The sequence below is a fragment of the Miniopterus natalensis genome, chromosome 2 (assembly GCF_054644295.1).
Source record: "Miniopterus natalensis isolate mMinNat1 chromosome 2, mMinNat1.hap1, whole genome shotgun sequence".
In the NCBI taxonomy this organism is placed as follows: Eukaryota; Metazoa; Chordata; class Mammalia; order Chiroptera; family Miniopteridae; genus Miniopterus; species Miniopterus natalensis.
In genome coordinates, this window is record NC_142082.1 from 148151641 (window position 1) to 148171968 (window position 20328).

A 20328-nucleotide genomic window follows, 5' to 3' on the forward strand; every position below is an offset into this window, starting at 1 on the left:
ACTGGGATTTAAATCCCATGAAAATGAATGAACTGAATCTGAAGCACTTCGTATTCCTGGGAACTAGCTTCTAAACACCTTTATAATGTTTTTATTTTATTGTCATTGATTAGTAAGAAAAGACCATAGTTTGGTCTTCCCACTCTTAATGGCCTCTTAACCCGTCATCCAAGTATGCTTTTGTGTACTCATGGAAATGTTACTTGAGAGTGTCACTTGGTAAAGGTGATCACCCATGATAAAGGTTACCTCCTTCAACTTGGCTGCCACTTTTTACCCCAACAAATTTATATCAGTATACAGCATGGCACTTTCTCCAGTTTCCCACTGTTAATTGAGCTTCATCTTTATCAGGATTTTGGAAGCTGACTTGGCATGGTGGTGGTTGCTTGTTCAGATTAAGCAGTGCTGTGTCACAGTAAAGCGCTTCGACTTTTGGAGCTGGGCAGCTGGGGTGGATTCCTGGCTTTGCCACTTACTAGCTTTGTAACAGTGGGAAAATTCTCTCTCCCTGCCTTCGTTGTTTCATTGGAAATGGGGATAATTATATTACCATTTCATAAAGTTGGTGTGAGGCTAGCATGGTGCCTGGCATGTTGAAAGTGCCCTTTTTAAAACCAGTCCAGCTTTTAGTAGTTTCTCCCAGATACCTGTGTGCTGTTATTATTTTCATTACATTCTCCTTAGTTAAGCTTCACCCATTTTTTTTTTGTCTTTGGAACAACTTTAGATATTTATCTTCAGTATATGTGACTGGGTTTGAAAAGTCACCCCAAGAGTGATGGTTTCATGCAGTTAATGCTCACAGTTTTCTTGCTCAAGAGATACAAGGTTTAGGATCTGTTGGCATCTCTACACTGATAAAAATCCATGTAATAAATTAGCATAAGTTTATCCTTGACTCCCTAGATTGGCTTTGGCTTCCTACAGACTCAATAATGTGATCTGAGTAGCTCTTTCATTTCCTCTCCCTTAGTGTCATGGTTGTGAACCTCGGCATTTGCAGCCCTCTGAGATTTCAGGTTCTGAATTTCTTTTGGGATCTTGCATTTTTCACTGACTTCAGCTTTCATGTAAAGAGTTCTGATTTAAAGCCCTATCCAGCTTTCTAATTGAAAATATTCCTATTAAATGCTAAATCAAAAAATATACCTGATTGGCATACTAGGATCACAACTTCACCACTTAACCACTATAATGTTTTCCAAAACATATTCCTTGGGATATATGTTATTTTACAGTAACAAAGGACTCTGGTGAAAAATATATTTTGGAACTAGTGGACCAAACAACATTCAACAGATGTATTTTGTTTTGTTAGAGTTTTTCCTGTGCCTGGGTGAATCCCCACTGAGAGTGTGTGATGTTTAGCAGTTCTCAAGTGTACTTATTTTTGGGATCCTTTTGTGCAGTTAGGGTTCTTTGGGAAATGCAGAACTGTGATGTCATTTTGCACTCCTGCCACTGCATGCCTCTGTCTCTTTCCTTTCCAGTTCAGCCTCAACACTATTATCAGAGTGATTTGGGATTTTTATTAGTTTCTCTCAGAGCTTTTGGTTGCCATCTCACAGCAGTCAATGTCTTTGGGTGTTCTCTGCCCTTGAACATGTAAGAATTCCTACCTTGGCTTGAAATGCCCGCCTCCATTACTCTTTCTGTGGAAAGCTTTCCCTGGTACCCCAGTGATTTACCATTGCTTTCTCCCGCCTCTAGAATGTGAGCTCATACATAGTTCTATTTAATTAATTGAAAATATTTGTTGAGCATATGCTCTTTGTGACTTTATTTTAAAATATGTTTTTATTGACCTTAGGGAGGAAGAGAGAGGAGAGGGTGAGAGAGAGAGTGTAACATCCATCGGTTGCCTCCTGTACACACCCCAACCGGGGACCAAGCCTGCAACCTGGGCATGTGCCCTGATCGGGAATCGAACTGGTGACCTTTCAGTGTACTGCGGGACAGTGCTCAGCCAACTGAGCCACACTGGCCAGGGTGCTTTTTGTGAGACTTTTATGGAGGTTGTCACTATTAAATTGATTGAAGAAGTTATTTGGAATTAATTGCACACACGCACGCACATACACACACACATATATATATTTGTCTTTGTCTTTTCTTCCTCTAGTGTTCTTTTGAAGATGACCACATCCGTTCCTTATTAAAACCTTTAGAACTGGAATTGCAAAAGACAATGCATACATACTGCGGGAAAATTTACAAAATATTTATCAAACGGCTGACCAAAAGCATACAAGACCGCTGTGATAGCCCACCAAAGGAAAGGTGATGCTCAGAGACCACTAAGTCAGACAAGTTAAGCCCACAGATCCAGAACGTGAAGGAGGAGCCGTGGGTGAAGTGTGAGGAAGGGATTACTCGTTTTCAGAGTAATTTTTATTCCTAAAGAAGTTAAATGAGCAGTATATTCATTTAATGAAGAATAAGTTAAAACCTTGGACTCCAAAAAGAAGACATTTTTCATCTCTGATGTTTTGTCGTGGTTGCTGCCGTCCCAGTATTGATGAAGATACTGAATTGTTGTAGCCTCTGTGTACCGACTTTGGTTGGCTCTTATCCTCAAGTGAGTAAGAACAGTGGGGGTGTGGGCAGAGAAGATGTACCTCACGCACAGCAGGACACTCAGACTGTGAGCATAGCAATAATTTTATGTCAGCACTAACCTCACTTTAAATGTGTGAGAAAAACGTTTACAGGAGCAGAGAAGATTCTGTTTCTAAAGAAATGTGATGTAACCATTGACAATCTGTGTGTGCCTTTATAGATTTCATCTCTGTTTTAAAATCTTTTGGTGACAATCATGTTTCAAGTTATTTTTAGATTACAAGTAAACTGCACGTTTAAAATTGAGCTGTGTAAGAAAGAGGGCAAACTGAAAATTATGGAGTTCTAGTGTGTGTGTCTGCTTGTGAAATGTAGTATTTTCATTTGTATATGTTAAACTGTCTTGCCAAACCCTGATCTAAGATCGTTAAACAGATATTTTAGGAAAATTTTTTTTTATCACTTCAAATGAAAATCTTCAGCTTTACTGGACATTCTGGAAGCAAAAAGAGAGATGATAATAAAATGAAAACATAAATAGTATACCTATATGATGGTGGAAAATGTGATGGACCAAAATGCACAAGCTGTATACTTCCCTTGAACAGTCATTTTAGTTACAGCGGAGCAGGAAAAAGTGGTCATTTAACTTATTTTCTTCTACCTCAAAACAGTTTTGCAAGACCTTTTTGAAGAAGCCAGTACACAGAGCCTTACCCTAAACAACTGTCGTGGATGATTGAGATTAAGAAAACCATTACTTCTGACTACAGAAAAGTAGTTTTGATTGGGTCAATGTGAATAGCTTCCCTTTTTTGAACATCAGTTAAGACAGTTATTTTTTTTAATGTTGAAATTGCGAAAACTATTACTTCTCTCAGTGTTCCTCACTGCTGTCTATAAGTTTGGAGGGTATATAGAAGGTTGTGTTTAACAGTCCCCAAATAAGACCATTCCCTACCTGGCTGTATTAGACTCTCCAGGAGAGCTTGTTGAGATTGGATTCCAAGGCTTTATCTTTCTTGTCCACTGTGTTTAGGATGGTGTCTGCAAACATTTTTTTTAATGAAGAGATTTAAGAATTACACCAAAGTAGAGAGAAGAATGCAATGGTGCTGATTGTCCAGATCAAGCACTTACCAGTATCTTACCATATTTGCATCATCTATCCCTTTTTTCTTTGCTAAAGTATCTTAAAGAAAATCCCAGACAGCATGTTATTTCAACACCATGAACAGTTTGGTAACTGCAGTGACATCATGCCTTCTCCATATTAAATGCATCTCCAGTCCTTAAGCGAATTCCCCTGATTGTCTCCAGTGTTAGGATCAGGGTGCAAAAGTAAGTCACATTATGATTTTGTTTTTAATAAGCACCTCAGGTGATGTTGATGTCAGCTAGTTTGGGAACCACTGGAAATCATTTTGCCAACTTGATGGTTAAAACTAGGATATCACAATTCTTGGCACAGTTAGTGGATTATAATTGTGGTTCTGAAATGTTAGAGGAAGTACTTGGGGTTATTGACAAGATATGAATTTATATTATAAGCACGTTCCTTAGGTTTAATTTCCTCAGTGAAAAGGGAATCTCAGCCCCATGGGCTCTGATATGAGTGATTGGGACTAGAGGGTGGTCACAGTTTAATCCAGCTGGACTGTATACAGTGGTCTCACACATGTTGTGGCTTATTTACACTGTCACACACACTACATTGTCAATCAGTTGGAAGATTCTTCATCTGGTTTATTCAGATCTGTCCTAATTGGGCATTTTACCATAAATTGGGTTATGGTGTTTTCACTTAGGGACTGTTTTTACCTAAAATTTAGGGTATCACAGGAAGTCCCTAAAAATATTAAAACGAGTTTTCTGAATTTATCTTTAGATACAGTAACTTTGTTCTTGAGAATTCTTAAGAAATGCAGCTCAGCATTAATGAAGTTAAATTATAGAACAATGTAGAGAATATATTTCTTTTTATAAAACAGTATATCTATGCAGTTTATATAAATTACATTGTATATTTTTTGAGTCTATATGTTAGAACAATTCTGACCTCAGAACTATCTCTGGGCTTACAGTATTACCAAAGTGAAATGGCTAAAATGTATTCACACTTCATTTGTATGAAGTAGGCATCTTCAAAGAACATGGAAAACTTCTAGAAATATACAGGGTGTCCCCCAAAATGAAAAGTACTTTAATAAACACTGCCTGTATAATTATATTCAAAGTATGTGTACATTTTGGGGGCACCCTGTATATTGTGATTTACATGTCCCCCTTGTGAAGAATAGTTCGGAATGTATTAGGTAACCCAGTTATCTTTGGAACCTGAAGTGGTATCAGTGCTTACTGTTGCTCTCTCTCATTGCCTCCAGTCTGATGTTACTGGTGTAATGGAAAGAAAATCAGACTGTGAACTAGGTCTGGATTCTTTTCCTGGGTAAGGGACCCCAGGCATATCAATTCACTCCCTCAGTGCCTTGGGTTTGTAAGTAATCAGCATGCCCTTCTAACCGCGTGAGACCAAGCAGTCACGAATTAGGAAGCTGTGAGACTCAGAGGTGATGGAGTTGAGACACTCCGCATGGCTGTGTCACATGGAAGTGCTGTTCCTCCTGTGCAGATCGTCCTGTCTCCCTAGGCCTATGTTTTCTGACAGGTATTGTATCTCCAGTATTAATTTGCTTATATTAGGTGAGGGAGAGTTTTTAAGGAAGAGAAAGCAGAGAAAAGAATGATACAAGTGAATGATTAAAAGAAAGAAGGAGAGGAAGTGAGGAAAGAGAAGGGAGTAAGAGAGAATGGAAAAGGGCAGAGTAGGAAAGGATGGAATGAGAGTGGGAAGACGGAGGTGCAGCGATGGGAGAAATGGTGTGGGAACAGTCGCTTACTGGGTTGTGGGCCGCGCCCGCGCGCTGTCTGCTCGCCTTCCTCTGGCTCCGTGCAGGGGGGCCCTGCAGGGGGGCCGTGCAGGGGCTGGAAGGGGGCCGGCCTTCAGGGAAGGGGCAGCAAGGCCCAGGCCCCCTTTGTTTGGGTTGTTGGTTCTGGAGTTATGCCCCCATCGCCTTATGTATTTAGTGCTCATGATTCAACACTGTTTTTTGTATTTTTATTTTTTATTACTGGACCCCAGTTTATGAGGTAGGACCCACGGAAACACAGCGACAAGTATCTTCCCTCAAAACTGTCGTTTTAGTCATCCCAAATGTTGGATTATGAAAGACTCACCACATAGAATCACAGGAGAGGTTAGGGTGGAGGGGATGGCGTCGTTAGGCCTGAAGGGGCCGGGAACTGGCATCCTTTTCCCAAGATGACACTCACGATAGGAGGCCAGGTTTGGGAACCACCGCCCTGCCTTGAACGGCAGCTTCAACAGTCAGTCACGTCTGTCGACTCAATAGGCATCCTTTCCGTTGAAGCGCTCTGAGTGCATTCAGGAGAACAGGAGAGAGCAGACATACATGGAAGGGAAAAACCTTAAAAGATAGAATTCAGCGTCTCTTTCAGAAGTTTATATTTTAAGTAGTAAATTCCTTAATAATAGTCAGAACCTCTTTGAGGTGTTTTTAGAAAGACCACTGATCTGTTTTAGTTTTTTTAAAAAAAATAACTTCTGGTTCCTTAGAGTAAATGAAGAAGAAAAGTAGGGGAGCAATATGTCAGGTGTGGGGTCAGTTGCCTATTTATTAAATGTAATTTCAAGTGTGTTAAAACAACAGTTGCCTTTTAATATTTAATGAAAGTAGGCTAAACAATGATTTGTCCTGTAACAGCTGTCTCTTTACACACAGCCAAAGCAACCCTTTTTTGCCTGTTAAATTCTGGCCGAACTCTTCTTACATCTGTTGTTTCTTAATTCATTGAACATGAAACTAGATTTTTAAAACTAAGTTATAAAGTTAGATAAACTTAAGTCTAAAAGTCTAAAAAAGAATGTTCTTTTTTAAAATGAAAAATGAATATGCTGTTAAAGCCGACTATCTAGCGATGCAGAATATTGAGAACATGGAATAGCATCTTGGGGTAGGCCATTTAGAGTTGATTACAAACCAGTGTCAAACTTACTTTTAAATGGGAAATATGTATTATCACCTCATCTATCAATAATTCCAAGTGTCTAATGGGATGTATTTCTTTAGAATTATCTATAAACTCAGTTTTCAAACAGAGAGCCTTTGAAAAGACAGGAAGGAAAAGAACTCCAATACTAATACTGTGAGTGCTGTTTGGAGGGTCTTGGCCAGACATTTTGATGTCAAGCTTAACTGATGTGGAGCCTTTGACTGTGTAGTGTATGCACAGCCTGAGTATGTGAGCATATTCACACACACAAGACCATAGCAACTCCTTATAAAAATTGAATACAATGCAACAGTGTGTGTTGCGTATAAAGTAAATTGACTTTGACTATGATGGAAAATAGCTATTTTCAACCTTTGTATAAGATCTCTTCAGGGAACATTGGAATGTTGTGCAAAAATAATTGAGGGCTTGTAGATAGCTGTAGAGTATGTCATTAATTCCGGATTTAGCAGAACACACGTGCTGTGTGCTCATTATTTGAGAGCCGGACCAGTTGGTTTTGATGGGTGCGATAACAGAAGATCTATGAAGGGGAGATGGTTCGCACCTGTTCCTGAAATCAAAAACTGGGAAAGGTTGCAGATGTTTCCATTTTTTACAAGCATTTTGCATACATATATTTGTAATTTGAGTAGAATGGTTGTAAAGCTGCAGAAGGCATCTGGTGTACTGTGATACGCAGAGATTATTACCTTTACACTGCGTTTTACCTTAGAATATTATGGTTTTAGGATAATTTGGATGTCTTCCTCCAAGTATTTTATATATCTTGACATTTATTAAAGGGGAATATAAGATTATAGATTTGACTGTCACCTGAGAATAAAGGAAAGTTGCTTTGTTTTGTTTTGGGGGAGTTCAACTTATCTTTTTCTTGAGAAATGTGTTGCTGTTACTAAACGAACATCTCAATAAATGTTTAATTTCTTCAGATAGCCTGTCTGAATTATTCTGTCAATCATAATCAGTTTTGAAATGTTTAGGGTTAGGATGCTTGATAACTTGGAGTATAGACACTATATCCTAAGGAACAGATTTTCCTCAAGTGCTTCATACTGTAGAGTAGCTTATTAAGGTCATGAATTCATTATGGTGAACTTCAACAATGAAATGATAAAACAGTTGAATGAGATTTAAAAAGAGATTTGGGCCTAAGAAACAAGTTGAGGATCAGAAGGATGCCATTGAAAGTGTGATAAATTAGAAAAGATAGTTGAAAATTAAATTGATGACCTAGAGAAATGGTTTAGCACAACAAGTCAAGTGCCACTCACCAGCGGCATAGAAATCCCAAGGTATTTCTAATTCTAACACTTAACCATGAGGATGGATGAAGCAATTTCCCAGGCAGGCCTAGCATCCCTTGAAAGAATTAGCCTTCAGGACTCTCTGAGGTTAATCCTGCAATACCTAATTGAAGTGTATAAGGAAGAAGGAAAGTAAAGGAATGGGGGAAAGGCATAGAAGGAAAAAACAAAACAAAATAAAATACTAGAAAAGTAAAATCAAGACCCAAAGTTTAAAACAGGACAAAGTAATATTTTTAAACAATTTTGTACAGTAGTCTACCAAAATACACAATAGTTGTTATATAATAAACATAGAAGTTTACATATAGCAAAGTCTCCCAGAAATATGACATTGTTGAAGCCACTGTCATTGTGTCAATCTTGAATAAACTTGTTTCTGAATTTGCACATCAAGAGCAAAAATAAACATGTATTTAGAGGATTTGAATAATACAATAAATACCATATTTTATATCCATATCATATCCATGTTTACAGAATTTAATAACCTACAAAGAAAACCTTCATGAACTTGTATATTCGGTAAGGTTACCTGGGGTGAGAATTGACTACAAGTGACAGAAATCCAAAATAATGGTGACTTGAAGATAGAAGCTCATTTCTCCCTCATGTAAATGTGGTTGTCAAGTCTAATTTGGAGGTTCCACTATGCTCAAGGACTCAATCTTCCTCTTGCCTGCTCCTTGGTCGTTTCCAGTAAATGGCTTCCACCAGTGGTACAAGAATGTTATTCTGGTTCCATTTAGCATGTATGCTTTCCAGCTAGCAGGCAGGAAGACGTGGAAGGAAAAGGGCCTGCTCCCAGCTTTCAGTACAACTTTTGGGGAGTGTCACAAATTATGTTCCTTTGGCTCAGAACCTAGTCATATGGACTAGCTGCAGTGGAGGTTGGGATATTCTTCACATGGGCCTAGATAAAATTTTCATGTCTACTGCTCCTGAAGAGGGAGAGGAGAACAGAGAGGAAGGGAGAGAGAGAAACATCAGTGTGTGAGAGAGACAAGCAATTGGTTGGGTCCTGTACATGCCTCGATGGGATTGAACTCCAAACCCAGATGTGTACCCTGACCAGGAATCGAACCTGCAACCTTTTGGTGTACAGGATAATACTCCAACTGAGTCACCCAGCCAGGACTAGAATTTCAGCTTACTTGACGGGGTAGTGGGGCATAAGAGTCCCTGTAACAGTACTGGAGATTGGGGGCTGGGATTAAAATGCTCTTAGAAATGATGCTCAAGTCTTGATTGCTCAAGTATGGCCCAGGCAAACAAAGTATGAGCTACATGTATATCAAGTGATATATATTGTTGCTGATTTAATGTCTACATCTATAGCACAGCTGACTGCTGTTTACTGAGCACCTACCATATGTCAGATACTTTCATAATTATCTAACTAAATCTTCACGGTAACCTTGCAAGGGTAGATGTTACTTAACCTATTGCACAGATGTGCAAACCAAGGTGGAGAGGGGGTAAGTAACGATGTAGCTTCTAAAGTAGCAGTTGGTCCTGGAATCTAGGGCTTTGTGAATCCAAATACCTGTGTTCTTAATCACCATGTGAAGAGATCCATAGTCAAATTGTTTGGAACGTGCTATTTTAGATAAAATTACATTGGTTTCTTCAATGCGAGACTTGTCAGGGCTTTTAGTATGCAAATAACACTGGGCATTTTCAAGAACGGAAAAGAATGCATCTGAATTTGTACCCCCATCTCCTGTGTCTGAACACTTTCCCACGCAGTGCTGTTTGCACACACTGGCTGGAAGGCGGAGTGTGCGGGGCACGGAGAGGGTGGATGTCAGAGCTGTGGTTGAAAAAGGAAGGCTGGAGACTCTTTACAGGACAGTGGCCAAAGAAGTGGTGGTTTTTATGAATCAGCCACTTTCTTGAGTCCCCTCCGCGTCTAGGGCTTTGCTGCAGCTGGCTACACCCCTGTCGCTCCTGCCCTTGCAGCTGACACAGCCTCCAGGGAAGTTTCAGACCTGGGTTAAAACGCTGACTGAGCAGCAATCTAAAGGAAATGTTGGGAGGAGGGGTGACACCAGCTAATAAGGACGCCAAGGAGCCACAGAGAGCATTGAGTGGGACTCGGGATGCGCAGGGGAGGGGAGGGTGACAGAGCTGAGGGGTACAGGTGGGCAGGGCACTGGAGGTCACCAAGCTGACTTTAACTCCCAGAGGCAGGGAACTGGTGGGATGGTCAGAGAGCACTGAACGGAGATGACTCGGGTTTCTTTGGAGAGCATGGGCCAGGGGCTGGGGGTGGCGGGAGGGGGGTGGGGAGTGGGGAGAGTTGTTTAATGGGCGTGGAGTTTCCGTTTCAAAAGATGAAGGAAGTGCTCAAGGTTGCGGCAGAACAATGTGAATGTACCTGATACTGCTGAAGTGTACACTTAAAAATGGTTAAAATGTTGAATTTGATGTGATACGTATTTTAGCACGCGCACAAGAAAGCCTTAGGGACCAGCCCTCGGCCTCCCATCCCAGAGTCCAGTTTGAGGAGAGGGTCCCCTCTGCCTCGGTGTCGGACACCCTGTCAGCCCATGGGATGCTTTTCAACAAAATGCCATAAAACCAGCTGAGGTGAAACTTGCCACCAGTGGGGGAAAAGAATTTCGAAGGACACGCTTTGCTCTAAAAAATTACTTTTAAAGGAACGGTTTTATTTGTATTTTAATTTACATTGTATTCATTTACAATTTTTTTAGTTAAATTATTAAGAGGGCAGTTGATGAGCAAAACATCTTTGAAGAATTCTCAATCCTATCCAGATGTTACATGCGATGTAACCATACTTGTTATAATTTCAAAGAATAATAAAAACTTATTTTATATAAGGAAAACCAACAAAGATAAATTTTATTCAGAGCACTTTGATAGCCTTTTTACTCCCAAGTCCAAAATGTTTAAAATGTATTCTCTCTGTTCCCTTCCCACTCCACCACCAACTCTCACTGCCTTCATTTAGGTTTATACACGTGCTCACAGACACCATGCAATTGCACAGTTAGAGAGTTAAGTGTATATTTTGGTGGGTGGCCCATGCATGTTAAGCCAGTACGAAGAGTGACTAAATGAAAAACAGTATCAGGATAAAAGAAAAATCCCACTCAACATTCTGTTAAAAAATAAATAAAAATCATCCTGTGCCTGGCCGGCATGGCTCAGCGGTTGAGCATCGACCTAGGATCCAGGAGATCGAGGTTCGATTCCTGGCCAGGGCACATGCCCAGGTTGGGGGCTTGACCCCCTGCAGGGGGCGTGCAGGAGGCAGCCGATCAATGACTCTCTCATCATTGATGTTTCTCTCTCTCTCTTTCTCCTCTCTCTGAAATCAATAAGACATATTTATTTTAAAAAAATCACCCTGTAACACAAGTGGAAACTGGACAAGGTCTGAATTTTTGCATCTTTGAATAACATATATGGGAATAATTCTCTGCTTTATAAATCATTATATAGAAGTATTTTTTTTTAATGCTTAATTACTGGATCACAGAAAGCCCAGTGTGTAGTACAGACCAAACAAATAGAATCAAGATTTTAAAAAGAGCTGCTTTCCATCGGCAGAGGCAGATGGAGCCAGGTAGCAGAAATGGAAATCCCTTAATGTCTGAGCCAGTATGACACCACTGAGGCAGATTTGTAACTTGACACTGTTCCTTCTGTGGCCAGATGAAAAACATAGTTAAACAGGACACCAATTGCACATTCCAGGTTCAAGGAGGAAGACCCCATAATATAATAAAATAAGAGATAAGTCGTATGTTTTGGAACTGGCGATAAAGGAGGCAGATGCTCCGACAATAATGCTAATGTATCCAGGGAGGCATCAAGGTCTTGCAGGATGATTCTTCCTTAGATCAGCACCACCTAATTATGAATAATTGAATTATGGGCGCTGCTTGTGAGGCTCCCATCATTTGTCTTGTTGAAAGTAACTCGGAAACACACCCACACTTGAATTAATTCACTGGGAGTTATTGAAAGAGAAGTAAAATGGTTCAGTAGGCTAATCAGAAGGGCTGGACAAGTGGGCCTGACAACTGCACCATCGATTGCATCCCGTGGCCCAGCTATGCTGTGCAATGTGTTACTAAATAAGTCAGCTGATCTTTCTGCCTCAGTTTCTTCGTGGCGGAGCTGGAAAACACGTGCAGCTCAGACCTACACAGCATTCTTCTCATCTCAGCAACCCACAGTAAACACCAGAGTCCACATATTGGCCCCAAATTCCTCTTTGATCATGGAGAAGCAAGAAGTGACCCTTTGCCCTGCTTCCAATATGATTAAGGACCTCATTTGTGACAGAGAAAACATGTAACTGACGCGAACTGAAAACAACAAGGTTGCCTTGGTGGAGTTTGGTCTCTACCATAGTGAAACCTTGAACATTCCCCGTAAGCCATTTTGTACCTGATTATTTGCCATGTTGGTGTCTGAAGATGCGTCGTGACTTTTGAATATGGTAGCCATGTGAGAAAGCTCCTGTTTTCCTTCATGGACAGAGTATCTAAGCTTGGTAACCTGGGTAATTTTGCAGCTTTCAAATTTAAATACTTGGGCCAGTATGTTTGTCTGAACCTTATCTGTTAATTTCTTGTTTTGAAGTTTCCAAAGCCAATCAGAGACTGAATTTTAATCCCAAATGCATGAGGATAGGCTTATTCTTATGAATCTATGAATTTATATTTTTATATCCTTATGAATCTATGAATTGATATTATGAATTTATATTTTTAAACACCCTAAATCTGTGCCAAGACATACAGATTACCCTGTGTTCCATCTTTGCTGGCGGGCAGCTTTTTTTCTAGCCTTTTTCACTGAAGGTGAGCAATGTATGTGGGACTTCAATTCCAAATCCCTACCTTTTGCATGTTCAAGGCCTTCTTTCCGTCCCCAGGCAGCCATTAAAACCCAAGCCTTTCGATCAGGGGTGGGGAACCTTTTTTCTGCCAAGGGCCATTTGGATATTTATAACACCATTAGTGGGCCATACAAAATTACCAACTTAAAAATTAGTTATGCTCCGAGATTTATTGAATTTAGAGTCCCGCCAGCGGTTGCCTTGGCAGGGCCAGACCAAATGATTTTTCAGGCCTTATATGGGCTGGACATTCCTGACCCCTGCTTTAGATAACCGCCAACTGCACTTTCAATGTCAGCCTGCAACTGTGGGTTATCACTTGCTTTTTAGTCTTGGCTCTTGGGAATTTTCCTTTTTTTTTTTTTTTTTTTAATCCTTCTTAAATGAATTCAGCTATGCGTTAGAAAGGCTGGCTATTATATTTTACTCAATTTTTCTAAGTATCTTGTAGGAGAATTTTTGAAACGACCTAGCCTGCTCTTCCTTTAAATTTCAAATTTTGCCTACCTGCATTTTAGAATTTTCTCATCCTGTTCTGAAGCAGTGCCATAGTGAAACCTACTGCTTATTGAAGGCCTTCTGTGTGCCCAGGGCTCAGTACCTGTGATCCCATTGTTGTCATCTTTACTGTAACAATGATTGCTATATGCACAGGACCCTGCTCTTCTCTGTGCTTACCCCTGTGTATCCTGTATGGTGGTGTGATATTGTGATTTATAATAAAAATATATATATATTTGGTCTTCACCCCTGTTGAGCTCCTAATACCCTTGGAATTTCCTAAGGGTTGAAAGCGTTAGAAGTGTCTTTTGTTATGTTAATGAGTGGCCTTTGGACCCTACCTAAGGACAGGGGCTGGTGGCCTGGAGAACCAATCAGGGATTAGAGGGTTAGAATTATGGAGGGAAAAGGTGCTGGAGGTTGAATCACATGCCAACGGCCAAAGATTTAATCAATTATGCCTATGCTGTGAAACCTCCCTAAAAACCCAAAAGGATGTGGTTTGGAGAGCTTCTGGGTTGGCGAACATGTGGAGATTTGGAAAGGGTGGCTCGCCTAGAGAGGGCATGGAAGCTCCGTGCCCTTTCCCCATGCCTTATCTCATGCATCTTCCAACGGGCTGTTCCTGAGTTATATCCTTTTATAATAAACCAGTAATCTAGTAAGTAAAATGTTTCTCTAAATTCTGTGAGCTACTCTAGCAAATTAATTGAACCCAAGGAGGGGATCATTGTAACCTCCAGTCCGTAGCTGGTTACAGCACCGGTGACAACCTGGATTTGTGATTGGCATCTGAAGAGGGAGGAGCAGTGCTGTAGGATTGAACCCTTAACCTGTGAAGCCTGATGCTATCTCGTGGCAGATAGTGTCAGAACTGAGTTGCATTGTAGGACACCCAGCTGGTATTGGAGAATCGCTTGTTGGTGTGGGACCCTCCATCCCCCATGTTGGAATTGGGTACAGATTTTACTTGGTGATGAGAAGTGGGATCAGAGTCAGAATATTAGATGTGACCGCCATGATACGTGATTATTTGTCTGCTTTCTTATTTTCTTATTCCACTAAAATGTAAGTTCATAAAGATAGAGACCCTGTCTGGTTTTTAATCGAATTTCTAGTATCTAAGTGACTAGCTCCATTTGAGCACTTGAGACGTATTTGTCATATAGATGAACAGAATGTATGCTGTAGGTGTTATTTTGCCTATTTTCAGATGAGGACCTGGGCTCAGGAAAGTGAAGTGACTAGTACAAGGTTATAGAGGTAGTCGTGTGGTAAAGATCAGATACCAAAAGTCCATCCCCCCACCATTTGGGAAGCTATTTCTTTCATTAGTTTCTGGGAAGCCAAGGTGAATAGTTAAATTAAGAAAGTGGTTTGATTAAATGATAACTGAAATAAATTCTTCACATCATTAACTTCTAATTATATTTAATTTTAATACTGTTTGATGATTTATATTGTATAGAATTAAAGACGTTTCATAGAGTCAGCATGACGGAGTAAAACTTCCAAGCCCTATTGATTATACTTTGTGCCAATTTTGTCTTATTTCTGAAAAGTAGATATTATTTGTTTTGCAAATTACATTTTTAGGTTCTCACTCCATTCAAGAGAAATATTAAAAATCATCGTGCTTTATTTCTTGCCTCTGCCACTTTTCTAATTCCCTGATATAAAAGAGAAGGTGGGAAAACAATTTCCTATTCTTCGAAGTCTCTAAAGATTCTAAAATAGAGAAAAATTGCCTTGCTCTGACTAATCTACCACAGTTTCTAAGACTATATCTCTAACCTAGAGGATATTTTCTGCGATAGAGGCTAAACTGTCAAATTGGTGATCAAAGTCAAGTGAATGTTGCACAGAATATCCATGACCTGACAAAAGTATACGTCGAGGATGAGAGTCTCACAGTAGAAGCGTAGATACTGCATGCTGAGTGGAAAGGCCAGTCTGCATCTTTTCAGGACAAATCTGTAAGAAACTCTAGGTCACTGCTGCTGTGGCTCATTCTCAGGTAGAAGTTGAAATCAATGAATCTCTGTGCTCTCTGAGTATAAAGACTTTGACTATTATGCCTTTTTCAGTTTCGTGCAATGAAAAAAGTAACTCCCATCGTCTCAAAGGGTCGTTTTCTGGAGGGTCTGGAAAACATTCTTATACTTTTAATGGTAAATTTAAACATGTTGTCTACAGGGTTCTGTATTGTACAGCTGGAGGCAAAGTCTGAGTCCACCTCGCAGGAATCGTGGAGCCCTGTGTATTGGATGGGTTCCCAGGGTGGCCTGCACGGAGAACAGCTTTTTAATCTTTGCAGCCAGAGTGGGGTTTGCTTATGTCAGGCTGTAAATCAACGCCGTTTAACTTCACAATGGAATACAAGATATTTTGGTGATGTAAAAATTTTTGTGATACACAAGGACTTGTAAAAGCTAACATTTAGGGGAAATAACCTCTCAAAAATACAAGTTTTGAGTGAGAGTATCATTTCACTGTGCTAATTGATTCCCACATACCTCTCTCTGCCTGTAGAGCCAGGTATCACTGTGGGTGCCGAGAAGGCAGGCATTGCTTATTCATTTTTCGTCTCCCCGCCTCGTCAGAGCTGGATGAAGGTCTTTGGAGACATCCACCCAAACGATCGCAGACAAGCCTCTGCTCGAACACGTTCCGACACCGTCACTCCCACCACACCCGTCGGTCTGTCGCGTTTGACAAGCTCGGGCAGAGACTTGTCCTTCTCCGGGGCGAACGTGCGCGCTCCTCTGACTCCCCCGTGCCGGTCTGTCCCCCAGGCCTCCCGCAACGACTCTGACCCTTCTTCCACACCAAAAGCCCTTTCGACATTGGAAGGCAAGGACAATGACAAAATGTAGGGCAGGCACCATGTCCTGAAGTCAGATTCTGACGTCTCCCTTCTAGGACTTGAATTCTGAAGAAGTTTGTTTCGTGGGTTACCCCTCACTCATGTGAGTCATACTGATCTTGTGGGAAGCTAAGGTCTTGTGGACCTGGAACAGCCACCCCTGTCCCCACACTGCCACACAGTTGATCTCGCGGTCACCTGATCTTGCGGTCAACTAAGGTCTTTTGCACATGCTCCGCCCTGCCCTTTAGTAGTTAGATTTTGAAATTTGCATTTATCCCTATTAAATTTCTTGTATTTAGCCTGTCATTTTGGCTTACCAGATCTTTATGGGTTCTTATTATATAATATAGTGTCACCAGTGAGCCTCTCAACTGCTTTCACGTCACCTCCATTCTCATTTCTATTACTCCCACCTCATATACTCTGCTCCATACATACGACCAGGAATATAATTCTTGGAACAGCCCATGTTTACCTCAGGGTGGGTCACTGCATATTCTGTTCTGTAACATTTTTCCTCTTTTTAATTTATTTATTTTTATTATTTTTTCTTTTTTCTTTTTTTAAATATATCTTTATTGATTTCAGAGAGAGGAAGGGAGAGAGAGAGAGAGAAACACCAATGATGAGAGAGTCATTGATCGGCTGCCTCCTGCACGCCCCCGACTGGGGATCGAGCCCGCAACCCGGGCATGTGCCCTGACCGGGAATCAAACCCCGATCGCCTGGATCCTAGGTCGACGCTCAACCGCTGAGCCACACCCGGCTGGGCTATTATTATTTTTAATCTTCACCCAAGGATATATTTTTTCCATTGCTTTTCAGAGAGAGTAGAATGAAGAGAGAGAGAATGGAAGGGCGAGACAGAGAGAAACTTTGATGTAAGGGAAACACATCAACTGGCTGCCTCCTGCATGTACCCTGACCAGGGCCAGGGATTGAACCAGCAACCCAGGTACATGCCCTTGACTGGAAATCGAACCCGGGACCCTTCAGTTTGCAGGGAGATGTTCTAACCACTGTCACACCCGCCAGGGCTGCACACTCAGTCTTTTAGCAACCACCACCCATCCCAAGTGGACGCCGTTCATGTGGACCTGGAACAACCACCACTGTCCCCACACTGACACACAGGTCCTCCCGCACCTGGGATTGCCATCGTGTCCATGCTCCATACCCACGGGACCCTGCAGCCACGCCTCTCCTTCCCAGGGGGAGAGAGAAATTGCACACGACACTAATTTGGGGTGACTTTTAGGGCATTCCTGGATCTCCACAGGACTTTCCGTGGTCCAGGTTAGGTCTGCGGCTCTAAAGCCCATTTCACACCATCACGCTACCTCTAGGACCAGAGGAAGAAAGACTTTCTTCATGTGTGGACAGGAATACTAGGAATTTTTTACCTTGATTTGAATGACTGTAAACTTAGAAAGTAATGTAGATGTTTATTGTAGTAGAGCATGTACTGTCTGTAGAATGGTGACTACTGAAAGATATTTAGTGAGCAGCCTGGAGCTGGAGAGATCTGGGAGTCATCAACTTTGAGGCAGAAGTTGAATTAGTTCAACAAATAGCTATTGAGTATCCACCCAGGCCGGGGTTTCTGCTAGGCACAGGGATGAAGTGATGGACATCAGACCCAGTAGAGAAGACACTCTGATACTAATGATTTAAAGGGTATGCTTATGCATGTAAATACAACTTTTTAATTTTCTAGGAACTGAATTATAATTCTGTCACTGACAATTGAAATCTGCTAACTGAAACTCAAAAATAGCAATGTCATTTAAAAATGTTGTGGGATATTTAAAAATACAGCATTTAATTTATACATGAACAGAAAAAGCGAAGCCAGTCCTGTCATCATCTGACAGGCGTAATCACTTGTCCTTGACTGCGAGCGGAGCCAGCGGCGACGGGAGCGAGGCCCTCGCGCAGGTGCTGCTAATCAGCCTTCCCTCTGCCTCTGCGCGACGTTCGCGCGGAATGCAAACGTGAGCTGGAAGCGAAACGGGCGCCGGCCCTGCTTCAGGTCGACCTTGAATCAGTGCGAATTTTGAGCTGGGTAATGATCCTGGCTTACCTGCAGTTTGGAGCTCAGTAAGATTCCTGGTTCTCCGGCGGGTCAAGGTTTGGCCTCAAACAAGAAGTTAGGATAATTTGGGCTCTGGCCGAGTGACTTAGGTGAGAAGACAGAAAAAGCCTTTTCTTATTTGCTCTTTCTACCCATTTCTAGTATTTGGGCTGCTCTGGGAGAAATGGCAGCAATTACTAGTATAATTAGGGATCGTTCCTTTGTTTATTTAGCAAATATGTATTGAATGCCTCCCATGTTCCTGCACTCAGCATGTAGTAGGAATGATAGAAATACTTGTTGAATGAAATATAATCACTTGAGAGATAAGAAGCTTTCCGCAAATAATTTGCAAACTTTGAATTCATCTGTAGTAAGGAAGTTATTTCTATTTATGTGATTGAAGTGTGGAAGAGATAGTCATAACACTCTTCAAATTGTTTTATTGGCCTACATTTTTAAGCCTCTTTTTAGTGTGGAGGGAGCAAATCCTAGTTCTGGCTAAGAGAGATGAGGCTCCTTCTGGGCTGAGATGGTGGACAGCCAGTGACTAAGGAGGGAGGCTGTAATGCCTGGCTGATGCAATCAGAGGATGGTGGAACTGTGTGGAGCAGAAGCTCTTGCGGACTCCTATAGGACATGGCACCTGTGTAAGAAATAAACTCTTGTTGTTTTAAGAGAATTCGAGAGTTTTTTTCTACTTTAGTAAAGGGTTTGGGGGTTGTTTTTAACACCATATTACCTAATCTTACCTGATTAATGAAAGAACTATTGGGCACTGTCTATTTAGAGGATTTGTTGTTGTTGCAGAATTTTCTGTTGTAACAAAAGACTAATTAAGTTATCATTGCTAACAGGTAACTTAGATGAATTATAGTATCCCCAACCACAGAATATCAAGCAGCTTTTTAAAGTAATGTGCTCGTATGGAATTATGTCTAAGCTATTTTGTTATTATCTATCTATCTATCTATCTATCTATCTATCTATCTATCTATCTATCATCTATCTATCATCTGTCTATCTATATCTATCATCTATCTATCATCTGTCTATTCTGAACACACAAACATTTAACTATTTTTGAACTGTGCAGTTCAGTGGCATAAAGAACATTCTCCTTATTGGGCAACCATCACCATCATCCATCTCTATATCTTTTTCACCTTCCCAAATGGAAACTATATACCCATTAAAAAATAGCTCCATAGCCCTAGCCGGTTTTGCTCAGTGGTTAGAGCATCGGCCTGCAGACTGAAGGGTCCCGGGTTAGATTCCAGCCAAGGGCATGTACTTCGGTTGCAGGCTTAATCCTGAGCCCTGGTTGGTGGTCGAATGGGAGGCAACCAATCGATGTGTCTCTCTCACATCGCTGTTTTTTCTCTCTCTCTCTCCCTCTTCCACTCTCTCTGAAAAGCAATGGAAAAAACATCCTTGGGTGAGGATTTAAAGCTCCACATTTCCTTCTTGCCCCTGCTCCTGACAGCCACCATTCCTCTTTCTGTTTCTATGAATTTGATGACTCCAGGCATCGATGAATTCAATGACTGTAGGCACCTCATGTATGTGGACTCACACAGTATTTGTTCTTTTGTTCACTCATGTTGTACATGTATCAGAATATCCTTCATTTTTAAGGCTGAGTAATATTTCCATTGTATGTATATATGACATTTTGTTTATCCATTCATCTGCTGATGGATACTTAGGCTTGCTTTTACCTTTTGGCTATTGTGAATGCTGCTGCTACAAGCATGGGTGTGTAGATATCTGTTTAAGACCCTGCTTTCAGTTCCTTTGGGCATATACTCAGAATTGGAATTGCTGGGCTGACTGCATGGTAATTCTTTTTAATATTTTGAGGAGACTCCACACTATTTTCCATAACAGCTGCACCATTTTACAATCCTACCAACAATGCACAAGGGTTCCATTTTCCCCACATCCTCACCAACACTTGTTAGTTTCTGTTGTTTTTTCCCTCTATGCCAGCCACCCTAACAGGTGTGAAGTGTAGCTCATTGTGGTTTCAACTTGCATT

At 41.0% G+C, this 20328-nt stretch overlaps 1 protein-coding gene across 3 annotated transcripts in view; it reads left to right on the forward strand.

Moving 5' to 3' along the window:
* The window catches only part of GXYLT1 (glucoside xylosyltransferase 1), a 43486-nt gene extending 35898 nt beyond the window's left edge, over positions 1–7588 (forward strand). For all 3 annotated transcript variants that reach the window (XM_087814723.1, XM_087814725.1, XM_087814724.1), the window contains one exon: positions 2126–7588. In XM_087814723.1, coding sequence (XP_087670849.1) covers positions 2126–2287 — 162 coding nt within the window. In that variant the 3' untranslated portion in view covers positions 2288–7588. The remainder of the gene's footprint in view (positions 1–2125) is intronic.
* The last annotated feature ends 12740 nt before the right edge of the window (positions 7589–20328 follow it).